We start from the raw sequence: 19276 nt of genomic DNA, 5'->3' as shown, positions 1-19276 counted from the left end.
AATCAAATTCTATATTTTTGCCATATACCTCATGACTGCCTATTTTATCCAAGCCAGCTTTTATTTAACTTTTGAATTCACCAACAGTGTCTCTGAAATATAAAAATTTGTTCCACAATATGAAGTTAAAATATAAAGTGTTAACTATGAAAGACAAATTTTGGATGTTCAGGCAAGTTACTGTGTTAGTTCTTTGCACATTTCAACAACCACACTAACTGTCTCCTCCTGGTGCTGTGAATGATGATCTTGAGGCTCTGTGAATTACGACTGTATAGGGTATTGACTGGCTATTGAACTGGTGCAGAATTCACAACAGTGATGACGTATCCTAAGTTCCCCATTCAGAAATTGAACAGGAGAGAAACCTTACATGTGAGTGTTACTGTCATTTCAAAATGTGTAGTAATGAGTTATAATTTGTTCTCCTTAATAAGAGGAACAGTCATTAATGTCTTACACCCTAACCTCCTAAAGTTTTGAAAGGGTTTGGAATTTAAGTCAGGATACTGGTACATGAAAAGCCAGGACACTGGTGCATGTTTTGTTGAACAGACACTGTGGTCTACAACCTTGTTACCGCAACAGTTAAATTATGTCAATGAAAATTTCGATATCTGGCTTTGGTACCACAGTAATTTAATAGCTTTAACTGAGAAGTCATTGTTGACATGAGGAACTCTATAGATACACACACACACACACACACACACACACACACACACACACTTGTATTGTATTCTTCAGGATTTGCAAAGCAACAACAAAAGGCAGAAAACGAGTTTGATGGTAAAAAGTGTATTCTAAAAATATTTTACAAAAATTGAAAAAATTTACACAATACAACCAGTACTACAGTTAATTATAAAGCTGTTCTTCAACCAGTACTACAGTTAGTTATGAAACTGGTCTTACTATTGGTATCACAAAAGTAACTTCCCCTATGACACAGTATGAAAAACACAGTCAGTCAGTCTCTCTCTCTCTCTCTCTCTCTCTCTCACACACACACACACACACACACACACACATACCATATTCACAAAACATTAAAAATAAACAAATAGATTATCGAGGGCATATAGTTCATTTTATATGTCTCAGGAAAAGTGCAGTTTCATTCATGTTGCTATGCTCAATATGTCATAATCAAATCAATACAAGTGTTTTATTGTGCTTTTAGAAGACATGGCTGTTTTCATTAATACACATACTTTGTATTAAATTTGACAAAAATTGAAAAACACATGATACAGTCAATTTTCCAGTTGATTAGGGAGCTGTTCTTAGTATTGGTCTAATGAAAGCAACTTTCCCTATGACATAGTATTAAAAACATAGCTTCTCTCTCTCTCTCTCTCTCTCTCTCTCTCTCACACACACACAAACACACACAGAGAGAGAGAGAGATTCATGCAGCTTAAAAGAAAGAGAGACAGAGATTCAGGCAGCTTAAAAGAAAGAGAGAGAGAGATTCATGCAGCTAGTTTACATAAAGTGTCAGATCAGAAATGATGCAAAAATAAATTACATATTGGGAAATCAGATGAAGAAAAGTTGATAGAATGGCTAACCTGGTGCCAACTTTAGCAACATACTAAAATCTGTGTGTCATCTGCTGATGTAAGGTGAAAATGAGTCATATGGCAAAATAACAACATACAATGTATAATTAAAGAGGTGAGTACAGAAATTCCTGAGAGATATCAAACATAAAAAGTATTCAACAGGAGTCATCTAACTTGTAAAGTTTTGTGAGAGAAGGCATCTCGTACATAAGGACATTAGATTTTGCAGTAATTATTAAGTTAACCTAATTTTTATACATTGACCAAGAAATGATTTGTTCGCTAATAGTAAAAGCAAACCGCTTTCTTACACCTATTGATTTTCCACCAGTACCATCCATACAAAATATATTTAAAAGTTGGTGAGACATTACTACATTTCTTAATATTAAAAAATGGTAACTATGATCATTGTACAGACAAAATGTAAATTGTAATAATTTTTTTTTTTCTTTTTGGACGCAATCACTTTTTTATGTTACAATTATAACCAAGTGATTTTGTCGAAAATAAAAATAATAATAATAATAATAATACCTTGTAATAAGTCAATCATCATTCCCACAAATGGAATATAACCTCCCACAACCCCCCCCCCCCCCCAAAAAAAAATTAAAAAAAAAAAATTCCAGTCATTGTGGTTGAGTTTGCCATGTAGTGGCTGTGATAATTTGTCCTCATCAAATCTTTTCAACAACGGTTTATGTATACAGGAACATTAAACTGCAGTAGCTACTAAGCTTGGTCTGGAGATTCCTTGACATAATGAGCTAGTCTTTCACTAATGAGATAATTCTGGAATTACTTTACAAAAGTATTTTATTGTGCATGAGATGGATAAACATGGTAACTAATGCCAATAAATAAGGATTGCGCACACATTTAAACATAAATCACAAGGGTATGTAAATTGCACAAAATAACTGAGAAAGGAAACTTTAACTGAATGATGTTGTTTAAAATCCATGTGCAAATCAAAAAGTAAAATAAAAAAAATTAAAATATATTGAGTTTCACTCCAAATATGATTGGAAAAACGGCAAATCTAACATATTTCTTCAAGTGAATCAGGAATAGCATATGTGCATCACTCCTAACCTGTCATGAACCTGCAATTTCCCTCATCTAAGGAAAGTACCACAAACTTATCACATATAAATGTTTTACAAACAAGTTACACAATTTAAGTAACAAAGTTAGTTTTAAATCTGTAAAAGGCATGAAAATAGTTTACCTGTTCTGTTCACTTATAAATAGTACAAGCAAAATTTTCATGCATTCATCTAAGTGTTGTCACTCAGTTCACATAAAACAAAAACTGTACATTGCAATTATAATTCCAACAACTTAAGTTGCAATATAATACAGAAACAGCAGAAATAACTGCAATTTTTAGAATATTTCCACAAAGATATTTATATTTTTCTTACTTTACACTGTACTCCTTAAAATCACGTCTTTAATATACAAAAGGAGTAACCATCTAATGTGTTATTCTCAAGTACAACGCTTTTTGCAATGTTAGCATGTAACATAATGTTTAAGGCAATAATTGTAATAATGTAACAATGTGATGATTCAAATAATAGATTTCTTCCATATTACGCTAGAAGTCTTATATGATTGACTGGGTGAGAAACACCCCACTACAATTATTTACTCTGTTTTGGTTTTCCTTTGCCTTTCCCCTTTCCCTTTTTTATTTCAGAAGTTCCTGATGCTGATTCTGCTGCTGCTGTTTTCTTCTTAGCAATTTTTATCATGGCATCTGACTTTATGTCATCTGTCTCTTCATCTTCTTCCACATCCTCTAATGTTTCTTCACCTTCAGCACCTTCCATTTCACTGAATGATGCCCCGGCCTTCTTCTTAACAGTGGTGTGCACAGCATATGGTATCATTATGCCTTCCTTGTTGTATGCTCTCGTCAAAGCAGCTTTCACTTTGCTGTCCACCAATGACATAGGGTCCCTCTGGTCTGGCCATGACGATAATTCAAGCAAACTTTCCAAATCTTCTCGCAGTAAGTAATATTTCTTAAGTACACTGAGGGCTTGTGGAACACCAGGTGCACCTTCACTAATAAGTGGTTTTACTATTGCATCCCTAATATAAGGAAGGTAGTCCAATGCAAGATCTAACTTGCTTCCAGATATTGCAAGCCTCATATGAACATGAAGTTCCTGCGAGAGTCTGTCAAATTTATTAGATCTCGAGTTTTTGCCCAGCCATGAGGGAAAGTTAATCTGACTTTTAATATAACCTTTCATATAGTCACCAGGAAAGACACTTGAGAACATTGCTTGCATTGGCAGCAAACTCCAAGAGCCTCTTGATCTTATTGCTTTTTCAATTGTGTCCCCATAACTAATACTGTCAGCAGTTGCTGAAATGAGTTCCAGTGTCTTGCCAATATTACCTGCTGCTGCAGCAGGGACAACATTTAGATAGTTTTCTTGTACAAATAATGGGCTGATGTTATAATCATAAAAAAACAAATCAGATTTATCATGTATGGACATCATCTTGTGTTCTTCAGCTGAAAATACCTTTCTGAGGACATCCCAAGGTCCCAGTTTAAACTCTTTTTTTGATTTTTGTGCCTCAGTTTTGATTTCCTCTGATGACAAGTTCTTTGTATTGACATACCACATAGACAAATTATTCAGAACTTGTCGAATATCTTGGTTTGCACAAGTGATAACATCAGTTAGAGCATCAGGTGTAATTTTCAAACCTTCTTTAAAGCAAACTGACATCATAGCACCTCGTATCTGTTCAAGTCTTGGTTTTTGTACCCGCAAGTCAAAGCAGTAATTTACTAAGCTACGAATCTTTGGATGATTACGGTCATTACAAATACATATTATTGGAATATGAGTACTTTTTACCAACTGAATTAATTCTTGAATACCTCCTCTATCTTCATTTCCAGCCATTCCATCTACTTCATCCATTATTAACACATGTTTAGCAGAAGGTGGAACACGGCCATCTTTTCCATGGAAAAGACCATACAGACTCTTGCTAGACAAAAGTTCTGTAACTTCATCATGTAAAAGCTTTTTTGACCTTGTGTCTGAAGCATTGAACTCTACAATATCGAAACCTAGTTCCTTAGAAACAAGGTGGGCTGCTGTTGTTTTCCCAATTCCTGGTGGACCAGAAATAAGAGCAGCTTTGTAGAAGCTCCCATCATCATCTTTTGCCCAGGGGCTTGGTTTAAACTTTTTCCCACCTGTGCGATTTTTGTACCAATTTTCAAGCCATTTACTTAGTTTCTTGACTACGCTCTTTTCTCCTTGTTGTCCTATAATCTGCTTTGAACTTGTTGGTCGGTATTTCTCCACCCACAATGATGGTGTTGAATAGTTTATCATTAAATTTCCATTATTCTGACTACTAGACATTTGTGAACAATTTTTAAGGCTGGCTGGTGCAGAATGAATGTGATGAACAGTACCTTCATTACTTTTCACTTTTAGTACAGAAACAACAGACGTTGAATCACAATTTAAGGGTTTAGTATTTTTATTTGCTAGATTTCCTCCAGACTTCTTTTCTGTATCCTTTCTGCCTGTGTCTTCTTTAGAGCTGCTATGAAGTCCACTTCCAGTAGATCGTTCTACAACTAGGTTTAATAATCCATCCTCATCTAGCTGTTTTGTATTAAATGATTTTGCTTTTTCAAGCTTTGATGGCCCAGCGTCTTCGCCGACAAGTAGGTAACTTGTATTACGACTGAGTGATGACGTTACACGTCCTCCGTATTTCTTAATTAATTCTGTGGCTTCATCTCTATCCAGAGAATCCAGTACACCAGTAATAACAAACACAAGCCCTTCCAAGCAGTTTGGTGAACCTTCTGGTATCACTTTACTTCCACGATGCTTTGGTCCTTCTCTGTTAAGGTATCTTATATAATTCATTGCATGCTCCTTCTTCTTTTCAACTGATAAAGCGCCTTGATCTGAGGCTTTAGGTGTCTCTTTCTTACTTTTCTGACTACTATCAGCATTCTCATCTGACCTTTCTCTTACCTTTTTTGCCTTAGGTGTTTTTTCAGCTTGCACCTCCTCTGTGCCACTACTCTGAGCGTTATCATTTACTGCTGCAGAACGACTAGAAGGGGAGGCCAGGGAAGAGTCAGCAGTGACCTTAGACGAACTGTTTTCGTCTGTGGATACTTTCTTCTTCTTGGTTGGTAACACATCACTTTCTGAAGCAGCCTTCTTTTTTCGTTGATCTTGGTCATGGGGTCTTTTTTCTCCACTTTTCTTTGGGCTATCGCAGGAGTCAACATTCGCTGCATGCTGTCTATCCGTGCACCAATACTTCGATTCGATCTCATCGAACTCATCCCATGGCACACTAAGTTCACCTTCAAGGGAATCTTCATTACTCTTAGTTTTTACATTCACCGTTACTTTATTTGCCACCTGTTTGCTTGGTGTAGGCACTGTTTTCTCCGTTGATCTTTTGATATGATCACTTCCAAAGACGTCTGAAACTTTAATTGGTTTTAATGTTTTTTCATCATTTGTTTTCTCCTTCCCCTTGTTTAAGGAAAGTTTTTTCTTTTTCGAAACTTTGACCTCTGGGTGCTTGCTCGAGCCATCATCCGAATCCGAGTCCGACAAAATTAATCTTTTCTTTTGCTTCGATTTCGACAAGACTTTTTCCTTGAATGAGGTTTCTCCTTCACCAAGCTTTTTCGGAGCGAAAAAAGATCTGATATCGCGAGACATATCCCATCAACTGTAAACAGATGCCTACTGTACTAACGTTATGGACACACCGTATATTTGTTGTTACAGCGACAGAAAACACTCACTTATTTATCACCCTCCAGAACTCAAAACAATTGTAATATTGACATGTACTTCGCGCGTTACGAACTTGGTTATGGTTCGATGTTCACTTGTTTTCCGCGCACAGGTTGGACAACTACGGAATGTATTTCCGTTGCATCCAGGATAATGTTTCTGAGAATCTTTAATTTGTTATGTAACTTGTAAAGCAGGAAATAGAATCAGTGAAACTAAAGCAAGTGTTTTCACCGTAAAATGGATTTTTCCAAGACATTTAGATGCCAATATTGAATTGTTTCAGAGGAGTATTGATCATTACCAATACGAATTACCGCCATTTCATAACGTTCGGTTGTTGAAAGACACGTTGAGTTCGGAGGATGTCCATTGTCTGTTGAGGAAGTGAGTGCTGCAGCCAGTGTGTGAAATGGTGAATTTTCTTTGAATTGCTGAAAGAAACACAATATTTTGTAAGTGGTATTCGAATCTATGTTGCAATTACTTGTTTTGTAGTTGCTTTTGTGGAAGTGATTATCGGCCATTGAACCATATTTGTTTCACCAGAACTCAGAATGTTATTGGCGTTGAAGAATTTTGTGGATCGCTGTTACAACAGTTTAGTAAACAGATACAGTCTCTGAAAATGGTGAAAACTAGGAGTGGTGATACAAGTCAGTATTTGGATACAGAGATGCCAGTAAAAAATTCTGTGGTCGTAAAAGAAGACGTGAGTCAGATTTGTGTATCGTTTTAATGACACTTTCTATTGAAGCTACTTGAAATATATTTATGTTGTAGAAATGTGCAACTTAAGAATGCTGAATACGTTTTACGGGTGTGGTTACAGGACGATGGGAGTGATAACAGTGACCATGGATCCAATAAGGATGATTCCTACCCTCAACAGTCCCCTTGTTGGAGCCGAGAATTACGAAATCGCTTTGTTTTTAGTACTAAAGATCGTACACGTAATTCTGGAGACTGTAATGTGCATCCCAGATATGGAAAACAAGGTAGATTGCAGTACAGGAAACTATTTACCTTCATAATCTTGCTAAAATATCCTCCTCGTATTCATTACTGATTTATCTGTCTTCTGCATGAGTGGCCTCTGCTTCGCCCATATCCTCCTCACTTCCAAGCTTCTAATTAAACTGTAAGTTAGAGCACTAATTGAAGCATGTTGCATGGCATGGATGGTGTCAGGGGTATGATATAGAAAGGTTGTTAGAAGGCACTTCGGCATAAATTTGTATGAAAGTTTTCTGGATTGATTGTAAAAATTATGTTTTTGTGTATCAAAAAGTGATACAGATACAATGAATTATATCTTCATATGGATGACGTGTGAAATAGGTTTCATGTTAAGTCACATCATGGTATTGTACTCTTTCATACATTCTATGTTCTGTGGTGATTGTGTATTGGAATCGTGAAAAAACTGATTACACCTTCATTGTTAGGTGGATGATGTTTTGGATGATTGTCGAATGTGTATGTCATCAGTATTTACATTTACATTGTTAACATTGCTACCTACTGGTTATTTTATAAGTCTTCTGTTACAATATGCCTTGTTACGTTTGCATCATCTTAATGCTAGATCTTGATATAATATATGCATTGAGTTTTTGGCTGTAACTTTGGCAGTTCTGGTGAATGTGTCGTTCTCATTAGAATTACTTGCATAGTTTGCGATGTCCATCAAAATATCTTTTCTCTATTATTGCAGCTATTTTCTCTTACCACAATTATTGCTTTGCATATGATCTTCCCTCATTTCTTTGTTTCTCATAAACTAGTTTCTGCACATAAATCACAAGGGATGTACATCATGTGCCGTCTCCAAGGTTTCTCATAGTTGATTTACAGTAACCGTATGTCTATAATACATATCACAAAACTTTTGAGAGGATTCTCTGTGACTTACCACACTGTTTCTTAGTTTAAATTGCAATTTTAGTTTTTTTGTAAACAACAGTGTGTTAAATGCAGAGCAGTGACATACTCTGTTCAAAATTAGATTTGGCTGTAACAGTCACGGAGCAGCATTCGTGTTATCATACTGAGAGGTTTCAAACATGGAACAACTGATTGCAGTGACTAGCCCGGCCATTAGACTGTTACCACAGTTATTATTTTGTATTCTTATTCCTTGCTTTGCCAACTCACATCCAATCTATCCTTTTTCGGCATATGTCAAAGCTTGCCATATTCTATGTATAAATTTATTACTACAGCCAAGGTTATAGGAAGTGGAAATAGCACACTCAAGTCTGTGAATGCCATAGGCTATACTTCGTTATCTCACCTCATCAAAATTATTTTCTACGTCACTGCTATTAGAGTGCCATGGTTAAGTGTTCTACAAGATGAAAATTAAATAGTGAAATTAATTTCAGTATTGAAACTTTTACTTTTGCTATTGATGAGTCATATGCAATTTCCGGGCAGCAAAATCTGCCACTCATTATAATGAGTGCCAGACTACAAATCTAAAAGTTTGATGTTGAATTCTCCATCACTATTAAGTCTTCTTGTCACACCTTCACCGATAATTTATATATGGTACTCTAATACACCAAGTTTGCATAGTTCCAAAGAAGGGCAGCACAAACGGTCACATCTTTCATTTTAAATGGCAAGGGAGCATTACAGAAACACTGAAAGAAATAGAATTGGCAGGTGCTTGAAGATAGATTCCAGCTATCCTGTGAAAGCCTACTTGACATAGACCCAAGAACCAGTATTAAGTGGAAGTCCTAATATTATAAAGCATCTCCCTGTATGTCTCTCCATAGGGACTGCAAAGACAAGGGTTGACTAATTACAGTGTGCACAGAGGCATTTAAGCTCCATACATCATGGAATGGAAAGATACCCTAACGTATGGTAGGGTATCGTGCCATGCATTTCACAGTGCTTTACAGAGTAGTGGATGTTTGAAGTCCATGTTATAAAGTGTGGGTGTCTCCAATAACTAACAGGGTAAATCAGTTCAAACGTTGGCAGAGGGGAAAGCATAACCACCTCTGGCAGCATAATGATCAGAGAATCACTATTATGTACATAATTTTAGTATCAGGAATAAAGGTGATTTATATATTTACTTTTAATGTGGGAAATATTTTTGTTCATTGAAATTAACACCTCTGGTATCACCTGTAATATGGCATGGGTTGGAGGAAATCCTTAAAGACATTCTCACGGATGGGTGATGGTCAACAGGCAGATTCCAAGTTACTGGCTTTGTGTAGAGCATTTGACATAGTGCCACACTGCAGATAGTTAACAAAGGTGCAAGCACACAGATTAGGTTCCCTGGTAAGTGGATCAAATACTTCTTAAATAACAGAACCCAGTATGCTGTCTTCAATAGTGACTGTTCACCAGAGACAAGTGCATCAGGGATATGTGATAGGACAGCAGTTATTTTCTAGGTATATACAAATGATCTGGCGGCAGTTATTTTCTAGGTATATACATATGATCTGGCGGACAGGGTAAGCAGTAGTCTGTGGCTGCTTGCTGGTGATGATGTGTATGGGAAGGTGTCGTCATTGACTGTAGGAGGATATCAGGTGAGTTAGACAAAATTACTAGTTGATGTGATGAATGGCAACTAGCTGTTACTGTAGAAAATGTAAGTTTAATTCAGATGAGTAGGAAAAACTAACACATAATACAGGTTGTACATAAAGTCTGGGAACACTTTTAATTATTTATTGTACAAGAGCCAAACATTGTACAGATATCATACATATGTCATTTTGAAAAGAAACCCTGAAGGTGCCCCCCCCCCTCCCTCCCCCCATGTATACCGCCACAGTGTGGTTTGGTAATTTGCTGATAGCCTAGTCAGCACTAGTTCCAAACATGGCGAGTTCAGGTGCAGAGCAAGCTTTCTGTGTGTTGTTTCATGAAATGGCCTCAATTATCACCAGATCTTACTCTGTGTGACTTTTTTCTGTGGGGACACAAAGATTTGGTGTATGTACCGCCTCTACCTCATGATGTAGCAGAGCTCTGGGAGAGAATACGGGAAGCGACTGCCACAGTCGACGATGCCATGCTGGGACGGATATGACAAGAATTCGATTACCATATTGACATCTGCTGGGTCACTCATGGTTCGCATATTGAATGTTTGTAATAAAAACTTTCAGAGTTTCTCTTCTAAATGCAATGTGTATGACATCTGTACAATGTTTAGTTCTTGTGCAATAAGTAATTGAAAGTGTTCTTGGACTTTATGTACACCCTGTATTTGAATGCAGTATTAGTAGTGTGCTGCTTGACACAGTCACATCAATTAAATACCTAGATGCAACATTGCATAGCAATATGAAATGGATTGAGCAGGTGAGGATTGTAGTAGGGAAGGCAAATGGTCGACTTTGGTTTATTGGGAGAATCTTAGGGAAATGTGACCATCTGTAAAGAAAGCTGCATATAGGACACTACTGCTGCCCATTGTTGAGTACCGTTGGGAGTGTTTGGGTTCTCACCAGGTAGGGTTAAAAGAAGATACCGAAGCAATTCAGAGGCTGGCTACTAGATATGTTGTTAGTATGTTTGTACAACATACAAGTCTTATGGATATATTTTGGAAACTCAAATGGGAATCACTGGAAGGAGGGCAATTTTTGTTTTTTGAGAGAGAACCAGCATTTGAAGCTGACTGCAGAACTAATTTACATTTCGTGTACGAACCATGAAAACAGGATTAGAGAGAGTGGGGCTTGTACTGTGGGCTTTCAAATTGAAAATGAAATGTGGTGTGGCCCTCAACTACGTACCCTCTGTCTCAAAGTTGAAATATTAAAAGTTTTGGCTGGTTTAGTTGTCTAGGGGCTGGGATACATACTTGCTGCATTACAAGCCAAATACTGCTGAGTCTACAGAATACAATATGAATGTACACATGAATCGAATGGTCGAAGGTTCCTATCACTTGGCAGTTGTGAATTTTGAATGGTATATAGAAATTTATAAATGAAAGATTGCAATTAAGTAAATTCTAAAAGAACTATTTTAATGACTTTAAATAATGGGTATGATAGCAGAAGTACCTTTAAGAATGCCCTTTATTACTGTAAAACACTTATTACTGTCAGTGGTCCAACACACGGAAATCTCACAAGTGCACAAATCAGCACTACGAAGTATTTCTATTTCCCGCAACCATGCACAAACTGCTCCACTCTCAAAGTTTCCCACGACCGTGCATCCATCGCACTGTACTGTCCCGGACTCTCTCGTGTCCTCTCACATACTGTGTCCCTCGCAATGCACTGTTCAGAACTCACCCTTCCATTCACTTCGGTAGTCGCTGCCCTTAGTAACGATTGGTGATAGCACTCCCGTCATGTCTCCAAGCCAACGCACACTCTCAAACATTTTGAAATACTGGATTTACATTTAAATAACTTGAAATTAAATAAATATTCCTACGGATGGACCGTAAACACGCTGTAACACACAGTATTAAATGCATAAATAATTCAATAAACATATATCAAAAGAATAGAAACAAAGTAGGCCTGTAGCCTGTCTGTGTGCTAAACACAGTAAATAATTGACCAATTTCTTCATGAATAGTATATCTCGGATATAAACAAAGACATAGATAAATAAATATATTTATAAACATGCTGCTACCATTTTTTCATGTAATTATGGAGTACTTATGGCCTGACGTGATCGATGGTAATCGGCCACTTTGACCTCCAATAACTCCTGTACTGTTCAAGTTACATGCCTGTAATTTATACCAGTTTAGGTTTACACTAATAGCTTTCTAAAGACACATTGACAAAATTGGGTGAACCGTTTGGATTTTGGAAGTTCGTTGCTGGGTGTCACTTGTATAATTTATAGTCAGATACTAAACTTTAAACTAATCAAGGTATTGAAAATCCGATTACATGATCAGAATCATTGTGCAAAGGTAAGGTACGTGATTCTTGCTGAGGTATCATGATTCATCTGGCTACTATTAATTTCTTTACAAACTGAAATGGCTGCCATTAAGGTTTTACAAAGTCCGCCATCTTTGGCACTCCCTGCATGTCTCTTTCATCGACAAAGCGTCACCATGGAATTCCCAGCCACACAGTCCCTGGACCCTAGCTAACATTCAGCACCATGCGGCCGCCGACGAGCCGTGGCCTGACGAGAGGCCACAGCATGGCCATGCCAACTCCGTACTTAGAACATTTTCAGGGCGCCACAGCTCGCCCATTACTTCACAGTATGGAGGCATATAGAGTCATTTTTCTGTCACTCTGTTTGTGAGTGAAACAGTAAATGAAAAGACTTGTAGCAGTACAAGTCATGCACCATACGGTGTCTTGTTTGGTATGTGTGTAGATGTAGAGGAGTTATTTTGACAGAGGGTGTGAAAGCACTGCTTTTCAGTACCTATTCCTTCATTCTAAGCCAGTGAAAAATATTCTGGTGAATAAGTTATACTTTTTTTTTGAACAGAACAGATCTTCGTGACGGAAAGGGAATTCTTCATAGGATTGGTGTCCATGTTTGAATTATTTATATAGTACAATCGTGTAGCAAAAAGTTATGTTATTATGGTACTGAGTAGTTGCTGATCAAGAATCCTAAATAACTTTACTAGTTTCTCCCATAGAGCCCTACAGCCTTCGTCTTGTTATGTGGAGAATTTCTGGCTCTTGTCACTTCTGGTTCATACACATCTGATGTAACTGATAAAGAACTATTTCAATGTTTTGTTTATTGTAGGGGCATTTTAGTGTTCATTTATATAATTAAGGTATGATCTTTTAAAATGTATTTAACATCTGCAACTGGAATATTATCTTGGTGGCAGTTTCCAGTATATAACTCACACAACTGAAGAAAAAGAACAGCTGTGTTACTACAGCAAATAATGGTACTTAATTTAATTCGTTCATGTTTTGCAGCTACCTTTGTTGTAACATCATGAAATGCAGATATTTGTATTCTCTACTTACTACATTTCTGACCTAGATTAATTTTAACAAACCTGCTGTATCCATTATATTCATTTGACTGTTTCCCTAAGGCGTGGTTGGAAAACTTCGAAGTCTGCACTGATGAAATACTATACCTTTTTACATATTGTTCAGTTTGACGTATGACGGCACTGTGATAACTGTTGGCAGAAAATACAGAAGTTTGTGGGTGTTTTATCTGCTCAAATTAAGTTGATACAGTGCGGTGGTGGATGGCAATGAATGTAAATGAAAAGTGCATTTATGGTTGCTCCCATAAACCACCACACAGAATGTCATCTTGGTTTGCATGGATAATACTTAGTTCCGTTGGTCAAGAAAGATCTCAAGTCACTAATTTTTGCACATTGGATTTCTTAGAACCTTTTTAAAATATAAGTCTCACATTAGTTTTAGTGTATGTTGGTTTGTGAAATTTGAGATTTCGAGAACAAATAACAAATATTTTCAAATTAAGGTGACATGTGACTGATAATTATGGGTATAACTGGGGGGGGGGGGAGACTTTCAGATAAAGTATCCTTCATTAATGGAATGACCAGTAATCAAGAAAGATGCTATCATGGCTCGCTGTGAATGTAGAGGACTTTGCCTATTACTTACTGCATGTAAAATGTTTTCCAACTTTCTCTTTAGTTGATTTACAACTAATTTTGAAAGCATTGTTAGTGTCTGTAAATGTGGATTTCATCAAGAAAGGTCTACTATTGAACAGATCTTCATGGTAAAGCGAATACTAGAAAAAGTGAAAAATTTGGAATTGATACACATCACCTTTTTGTTGACATTTCAGCCTATGACAGTATTGAAAGAAGTACATGGGGTGTCACAGGACGAATAGTCAACATCCAGGGATATGACAGGAAAGACCATTGAAAGCAAAAAAAGGCTAGTAAATATAGACTGTAAAGAGCATGCCTTAAGAGCTATGAGCTCTTCCTCATCTTCAGTACTGTGAAACAAATCTCATCTTCTTAAAGTTCTTTGCTTATCATATTTTGGAAAGGGGGTGTGGGTGTGGTATGGACAAAAACTAGAAAAATTGTCTATTAAAGATGGGCTCTGAAATGCTTAGGTTAACAGCTATGAACATTCGTTCAGTAGAAGAGATGTTTCACAGTCGCAAAGATGAACAAGAGCTCTTAGCTCTTAAGGTATGCATTTTAGAGCCCATGTTTACTAGATTTTTTTTTTTTATTCCAATGATCTTTCCTGTCATATCCATGAATACTGACCATTCCTGTTGGGACATCCTGTATAGCAGTGAAAGAGTTTGAGATTGCTAATAAACTGATCAAGTTAGTTATGGCTACCTTCAGTCAATGTAGAAAATGTTGTCAAGTGCTGTGACCACAAAAATTGATGTAAGATTGGAATTTATCATCTAGCCTTCTGTGTAATATATTCTTTAAAATAGTTAAGAGAAATCAGTTCAGGTGCTGGTTTATGTAGATGATAATGATGTAATTGCAAGAACACCAAGAATGATGGACTCATACAAATCTTGAAAGCCTTGCTAGAAAGATAAATCTAGAGATAAGTGACAGTATCTATAGCCTCAGAGAACTTTAAGCGCATGATCTTCATTCCTTAGTATTTCTGTATATGCAGAGAAGTGGGATACAGAAATGCTGAGGAATTAGATATGCTGGAAGTTCAATGAGGCTATAGATAAGTAGCAATAATGAGTAGCTCAATACACAATTCAGTTGAAGAGGAATTAACATCTCTGAAAAGGACAGTCACAGGATCTGGGAAGAAAAACATAGGTGCAAGGAAGGTAATGGTGAAGAAACCATGGGTAAAACAAAAAATACTGTTGATTGACAAAAGGAGGATGTACAAAAATGTTCAGAGAAATTCAGGAATACAGAAATAAGTCACTTAGGAATGAAGTAATTAGGAAGTGTGGGGAAGCTAAGGTAAAATGGCTGCATGAAAAATGTGGGGATACAAAAAAAAAAAAGAAAGGATTGTCCAAAGGATGACTCAGCAGATAGAAAAGTCAAACCAGCCTTTGGTGAAATTAAAAGCAAGGGTGATAACATTAAGAGTGCAATGGGAATTCCACTGTTAAAGGCAGAAGAGAGAGTGGATAGGTGAAAAGAGTACATTGAAGGCCTCCGTGAAGGGGAAGACTTTTCTGATGACTTGGTAGAAGAAAAAGCAGGAGTTGACACAGAAGAGATAAGGGTCCACTATTAGATCTGAATGTAAAAGAGCTTTGGGTAGCTTAAGCTCAAATACGGCAGGAAGGATGGATAGCATTTAATTGGAATTTCTCTCATTTTTGGGGAAGTGGCAGCAAAACCACTATTCTCATTGGTGTGTAGAATGTATGAGCCTGACAATATACCATCAGAGCCGGAAAAATGATCCACAAAATTCTGAAAATTGCAAGAACTGACAAATGAGACAATTACCACACAATCAGCTCAACAGCTCATGCATCCAAACTGCTGACAAAAATAATATACAGAAGAATGGAAAAGAAAAGAGAGGATCTTTTAACTGATCAGTTAGGCTTTAGGAAAGATAGAGGCACCAGAGAGGCAGTTCTGACAGTGCGGCTGATAATTGAAGCAAAACTGAAGAAAAATCAAGACACATACTTAGGATTTGTCACCCTAGAAAGTGTTCAACAGTGTAAAATAGTACAAGATGTTAGGAATTCTGAGAAAGAGATTGGTAATATACGATATGTACAAGAACCAAGACGGAACAGTGAGATTGGAAGACCAAGAAAGAAGTAGGTACTTGCACTAAAAAGGATGAAAGACATGGATGTCTTTTGCCCCCCCCCCCCCCAACTTTTCAATCTATACCTCGAAGAAACAATGATGGAAATGGAAGAAATGGTCAAAAGTGGATTCAAGAAGAAGGATATGACAAGATTCACTGGTGGCATTGCTATCCTCAGTGAAAGTGAAGAATTACGGTATCTGTTGAGTGGAATGAACAGTCCAGTGAGCACAGAATATAGATTGAGAGGAAATCAGGAAAAGATAAAAGTAATCAGAAGCAGCATAAATGAGAAACTTAACATCAAACTTGGTGGTCACTAAGTAGGCAAAGTTAAGGAACTCTGCTACCTCGGAAGCAAAATAACCCATTATGGATGGAGCAAGGAGGATATCAAAGGCAGACTAGCGCAGGCCAAGAGGGCATTCCTGTCTAAGAACTACTGGTGTCTGGAGGAAGAGATTCAACAAGGAATCATATAATTTGTAAAATGAACCAGACATTGTCAGTTGCATTAAGATGAAAAGGCTGGAATACGTAGGAGATATACTGAGAGCCAGTGACGGATAGATTAAGAAGATACTCAGTGGAGTCCCTGAAGGAAACGGGGAGCTTGAAAGACCAAAGCTAAGGTGGGAAGAGGATTTAATGGAAAGTAGAATTCATAATTTTTCGTCACTAAACAGGAAAGACCAAAATAAACTCCCACAGAAGGGCAAGGCTCAGAAAGGGCCGTTGTGCTACTAATGATGTAGTAAATAGGTGGCACTGTTATATGCTCTACACAGAGGGAATGGAGAATACTCTATGGCGTCACCATTGTGCTCTATATCATCCCATGCCGTGCACTCAATCCGTTGCCTGCTGTGGTAATCGGCATTGAGGTGGGGTGAGTGCTGCATTGGGCCACTGTTTCTGCTTGTGACTCTCCTTTTAAATATTTATATGGTTGGAAAACTATAGCTGTCACTCAGCAGAATACTTGTAGTGTTTACTTTAGGTCATTTATAATGAATTGTAGTTCGTTGTAGCTAGAGTGCAAAACAGTTGAGGTCAGTACCTCAGTAGCCAAGTATGTTCATTATAACTGAAATAAAATGAATACAACACTAAATGTATGTGATCTGAAGTGCGTGCTACGAACAGACGTGGCAGAATGACGCTATTGGCTGGAGCGTAACATTATACGCTGTGCATCATCCCTCCGCCTGTCTTTTTATGTGCACACCACGATTTTTTTAAACAAAAAACTGTCCAGAGTTGGAGTTGTCCAGAATAAAATTTAATGTGTTTTGCTATTCAATAAAACAGGTGCGGACAACCTTTTTCGACCCACAGACCTGATACACACACTTATCTAAACTCGCAGGCTGCCTCTTAATAGCATGACAGGAACGCTCCTCATGCAGAGATCAAACTATGGACTCCATGATGTTGATGTTTGTGGGGTAATGCACCGATGTGAATGGCATCCCTTTCCTGATATTTCACGCCATCAAATTATGCCTCAAGACGTGTGTTATGTAAGGATACATTCATTTTATGTTCACCTAGAATTTCTTCCATGGGCCAGATTAAAATTGGTCACAGGCTGCCGTTTGCCCACCCATGCGGTAAAATATCTCTCTTAATCACACATTACATCTATACTTATAAAGTCACTCGCTCAACTTAAACATTAGTGTCATGCAATATGTACAGACATCTTTTATTAACCTGACACGTTCCACGTCATTACGAACTGTCGTATTCATGATCTATGGAACAAGTATTAATCTAATCTAATCTGACAGAGTTACTGTGTATATAGAAGTCAAACTTCTGCTAGTGATGTAGCTGCAACCTGACAAATCTTTGGTAATTGTCAGGTATTATATATACGAAATTTTGTTAGGAGACGTACATTTTAAAAGTGTGTTTAGAATGAACAAGAAATTTTAAGATATGACTGTCACTTGTTACTCACTATGCTTACTGTTTTGCAGTAGACATTGTATTCTTAAATGATGAGCCTTCCCATTATACTGTGCCGTAAAACATTTATGAATAGAAACATGTAAATTTTGTTACAGTGTTGATTGGTTGGTTTCCAAGACTAGTAATAATATGAAAGCAAAAGTTGCTAATTCAAAATGATGGTTTGAGGACAAATAGGTATTTTCTTTGATTTAAGAAAAGCTTTGATTGTTTGGGCCATGCAATATTCTTGCATAAGTTGGAGCGATATAAGGTTAGGGAGAAATTTCAACAATACTAAGAACACAGGTTCTAGTGTGAAAGTCATGGAAAAACAAGAATATAAATGATGTAGCTAATAGGTTAGTCAGTAAATAACATCAGCATGTGACTTTCAGAGATCAGTTTAATGCTTAACAGCAACAAAACACTAAAGTGTGGTCAAATTGTCAGTGAAGTCAGTCAGCTCAAATTCTTTGGATTTACGACAAATGGAAGTTTTCTTGGAAGTACCACATTTAAGATGAGCACAGAAACTGTGCGCTGCTGTCTTCACTGTAAGGATGTTTCCAGTCTCTCTGACACTGAATTTAGAAGGCTTGTTTACCTTGCTCTCATTATATCTTATGGTGTTATACTTTGAAGCAACTCTGTGTTTTCATGAAGAATATCCCCAGCCCAGAAAAGGCAGTCAGATGATCTATGGTGTCAGTTTACAAACTTTCTGCAGACTTTTGTTCAGGTGTCATGGAATTTTAACTCTGAACATATATTACACCCTACCATGTGTTGTTGCTGTATTGACTCATTCACAAGAAACTGTAACATTAATTCAGTGAATGCTAAATGGAAAAACAGTTGTTGTTGTTGTTGTTGTTGTTGTTGTTGTGGTCTTCAGTCCTGAGACTGGTTTGATGCAGCTCTCCATGCTACTCTATCCTGTGCAAGCTTCTTCATCTCCCAGTACCTACTGCAACCTACATCCTTCTGAATCTGCTTAGTGTATTGATCTCTTGGTCTCCCTCTAGGATTTTTTCCCTCCACGCTGCCCTCCAATGCTAAATTTGTGATCCCTTGATGCCTCAAAACATGTCCTACCAACCGATCCCTTCTTCTAGTCAAGTTGTGCCACAAACTTCTCTTCTCCCCAATCCTATTCAATACCTCATCATTAGTTATGTGATCT

General features: G+C 37.2%; 2 protein-coding genes across 2 annotated transcripts in view; one reads left to right on the top strand and one right to left on the bottom strand.

Moving 5' to 3' along the window:
- Window positions 1-2176: 2176 nt before the first annotated feature.
- On the bottom strand, window positions 2177-6482 carry LOC126195086 (replication factor C subunit 1). The gene has a single exon (XM_049933548.1). It carries the CDS (start codon window positions 6314-6316, stop codon window positions 3221-3223), a length of 3096 nt encoding a protein of 1031 aa, XP_049789505.1. The 5' UTR covers window positions 6317-6482; the 3' UTR covers window positions 2177-3220.
- A 122-nt stretch (window positions 6483-6604) lies between these two features.
- The window catches only part of LOC126194705 (ATPase family AAA domain-containing protein 2-like), a 220538-nt gene continuing 207866 nt past the window's right edge, over window positions 6605-19276 (top strand). The window contains exons 1-3 of the mRNA XM_049932942.1: window positions 6605-6849; window positions 6944-7106; window positions 7227-7392. Of these exons, the coding sequence (XP_049788899.1) occupies window positions 7023-7106; window positions 7227-7392 (250 nt within the window). The 5' untranslated portion in view covers window positions 6605-6849; window positions 6944-7022. The remainder of the gene's footprint in view (window positions 6850-6943; window positions 7107-7226; window positions 7393-19276) is intronic.

The sequence above is a fragment of the Schistocerca nitens genome, chromosome 7, assembly GCF_023898315.1.
Source record: "Schistocerca nitens isolate TAMUIC-IGC-003100 chromosome 7, iqSchNite1.1, whole genome shotgun sequence".
Classification (NCBI taxonomy): domain Eukaryota; kingdom Metazoa; phylum Arthropoda; class Insecta; order Orthoptera; family Acrididae; genus Schistocerca; species Schistocerca nitens.
This window is presented reverse-complemented; position numbering and strand designations above follow the sequence as displayed.

Bases quoted from the DNA above. Each gene is read 5' to 3' on its own strand.
- LOC126195086 (XM_049933548.1), bottom strand. From the start codon at position 6,316: ATGTCTCGCGATATCAGATCTTTTTTCGCTCCGAAAAAGCTTGGTGAA.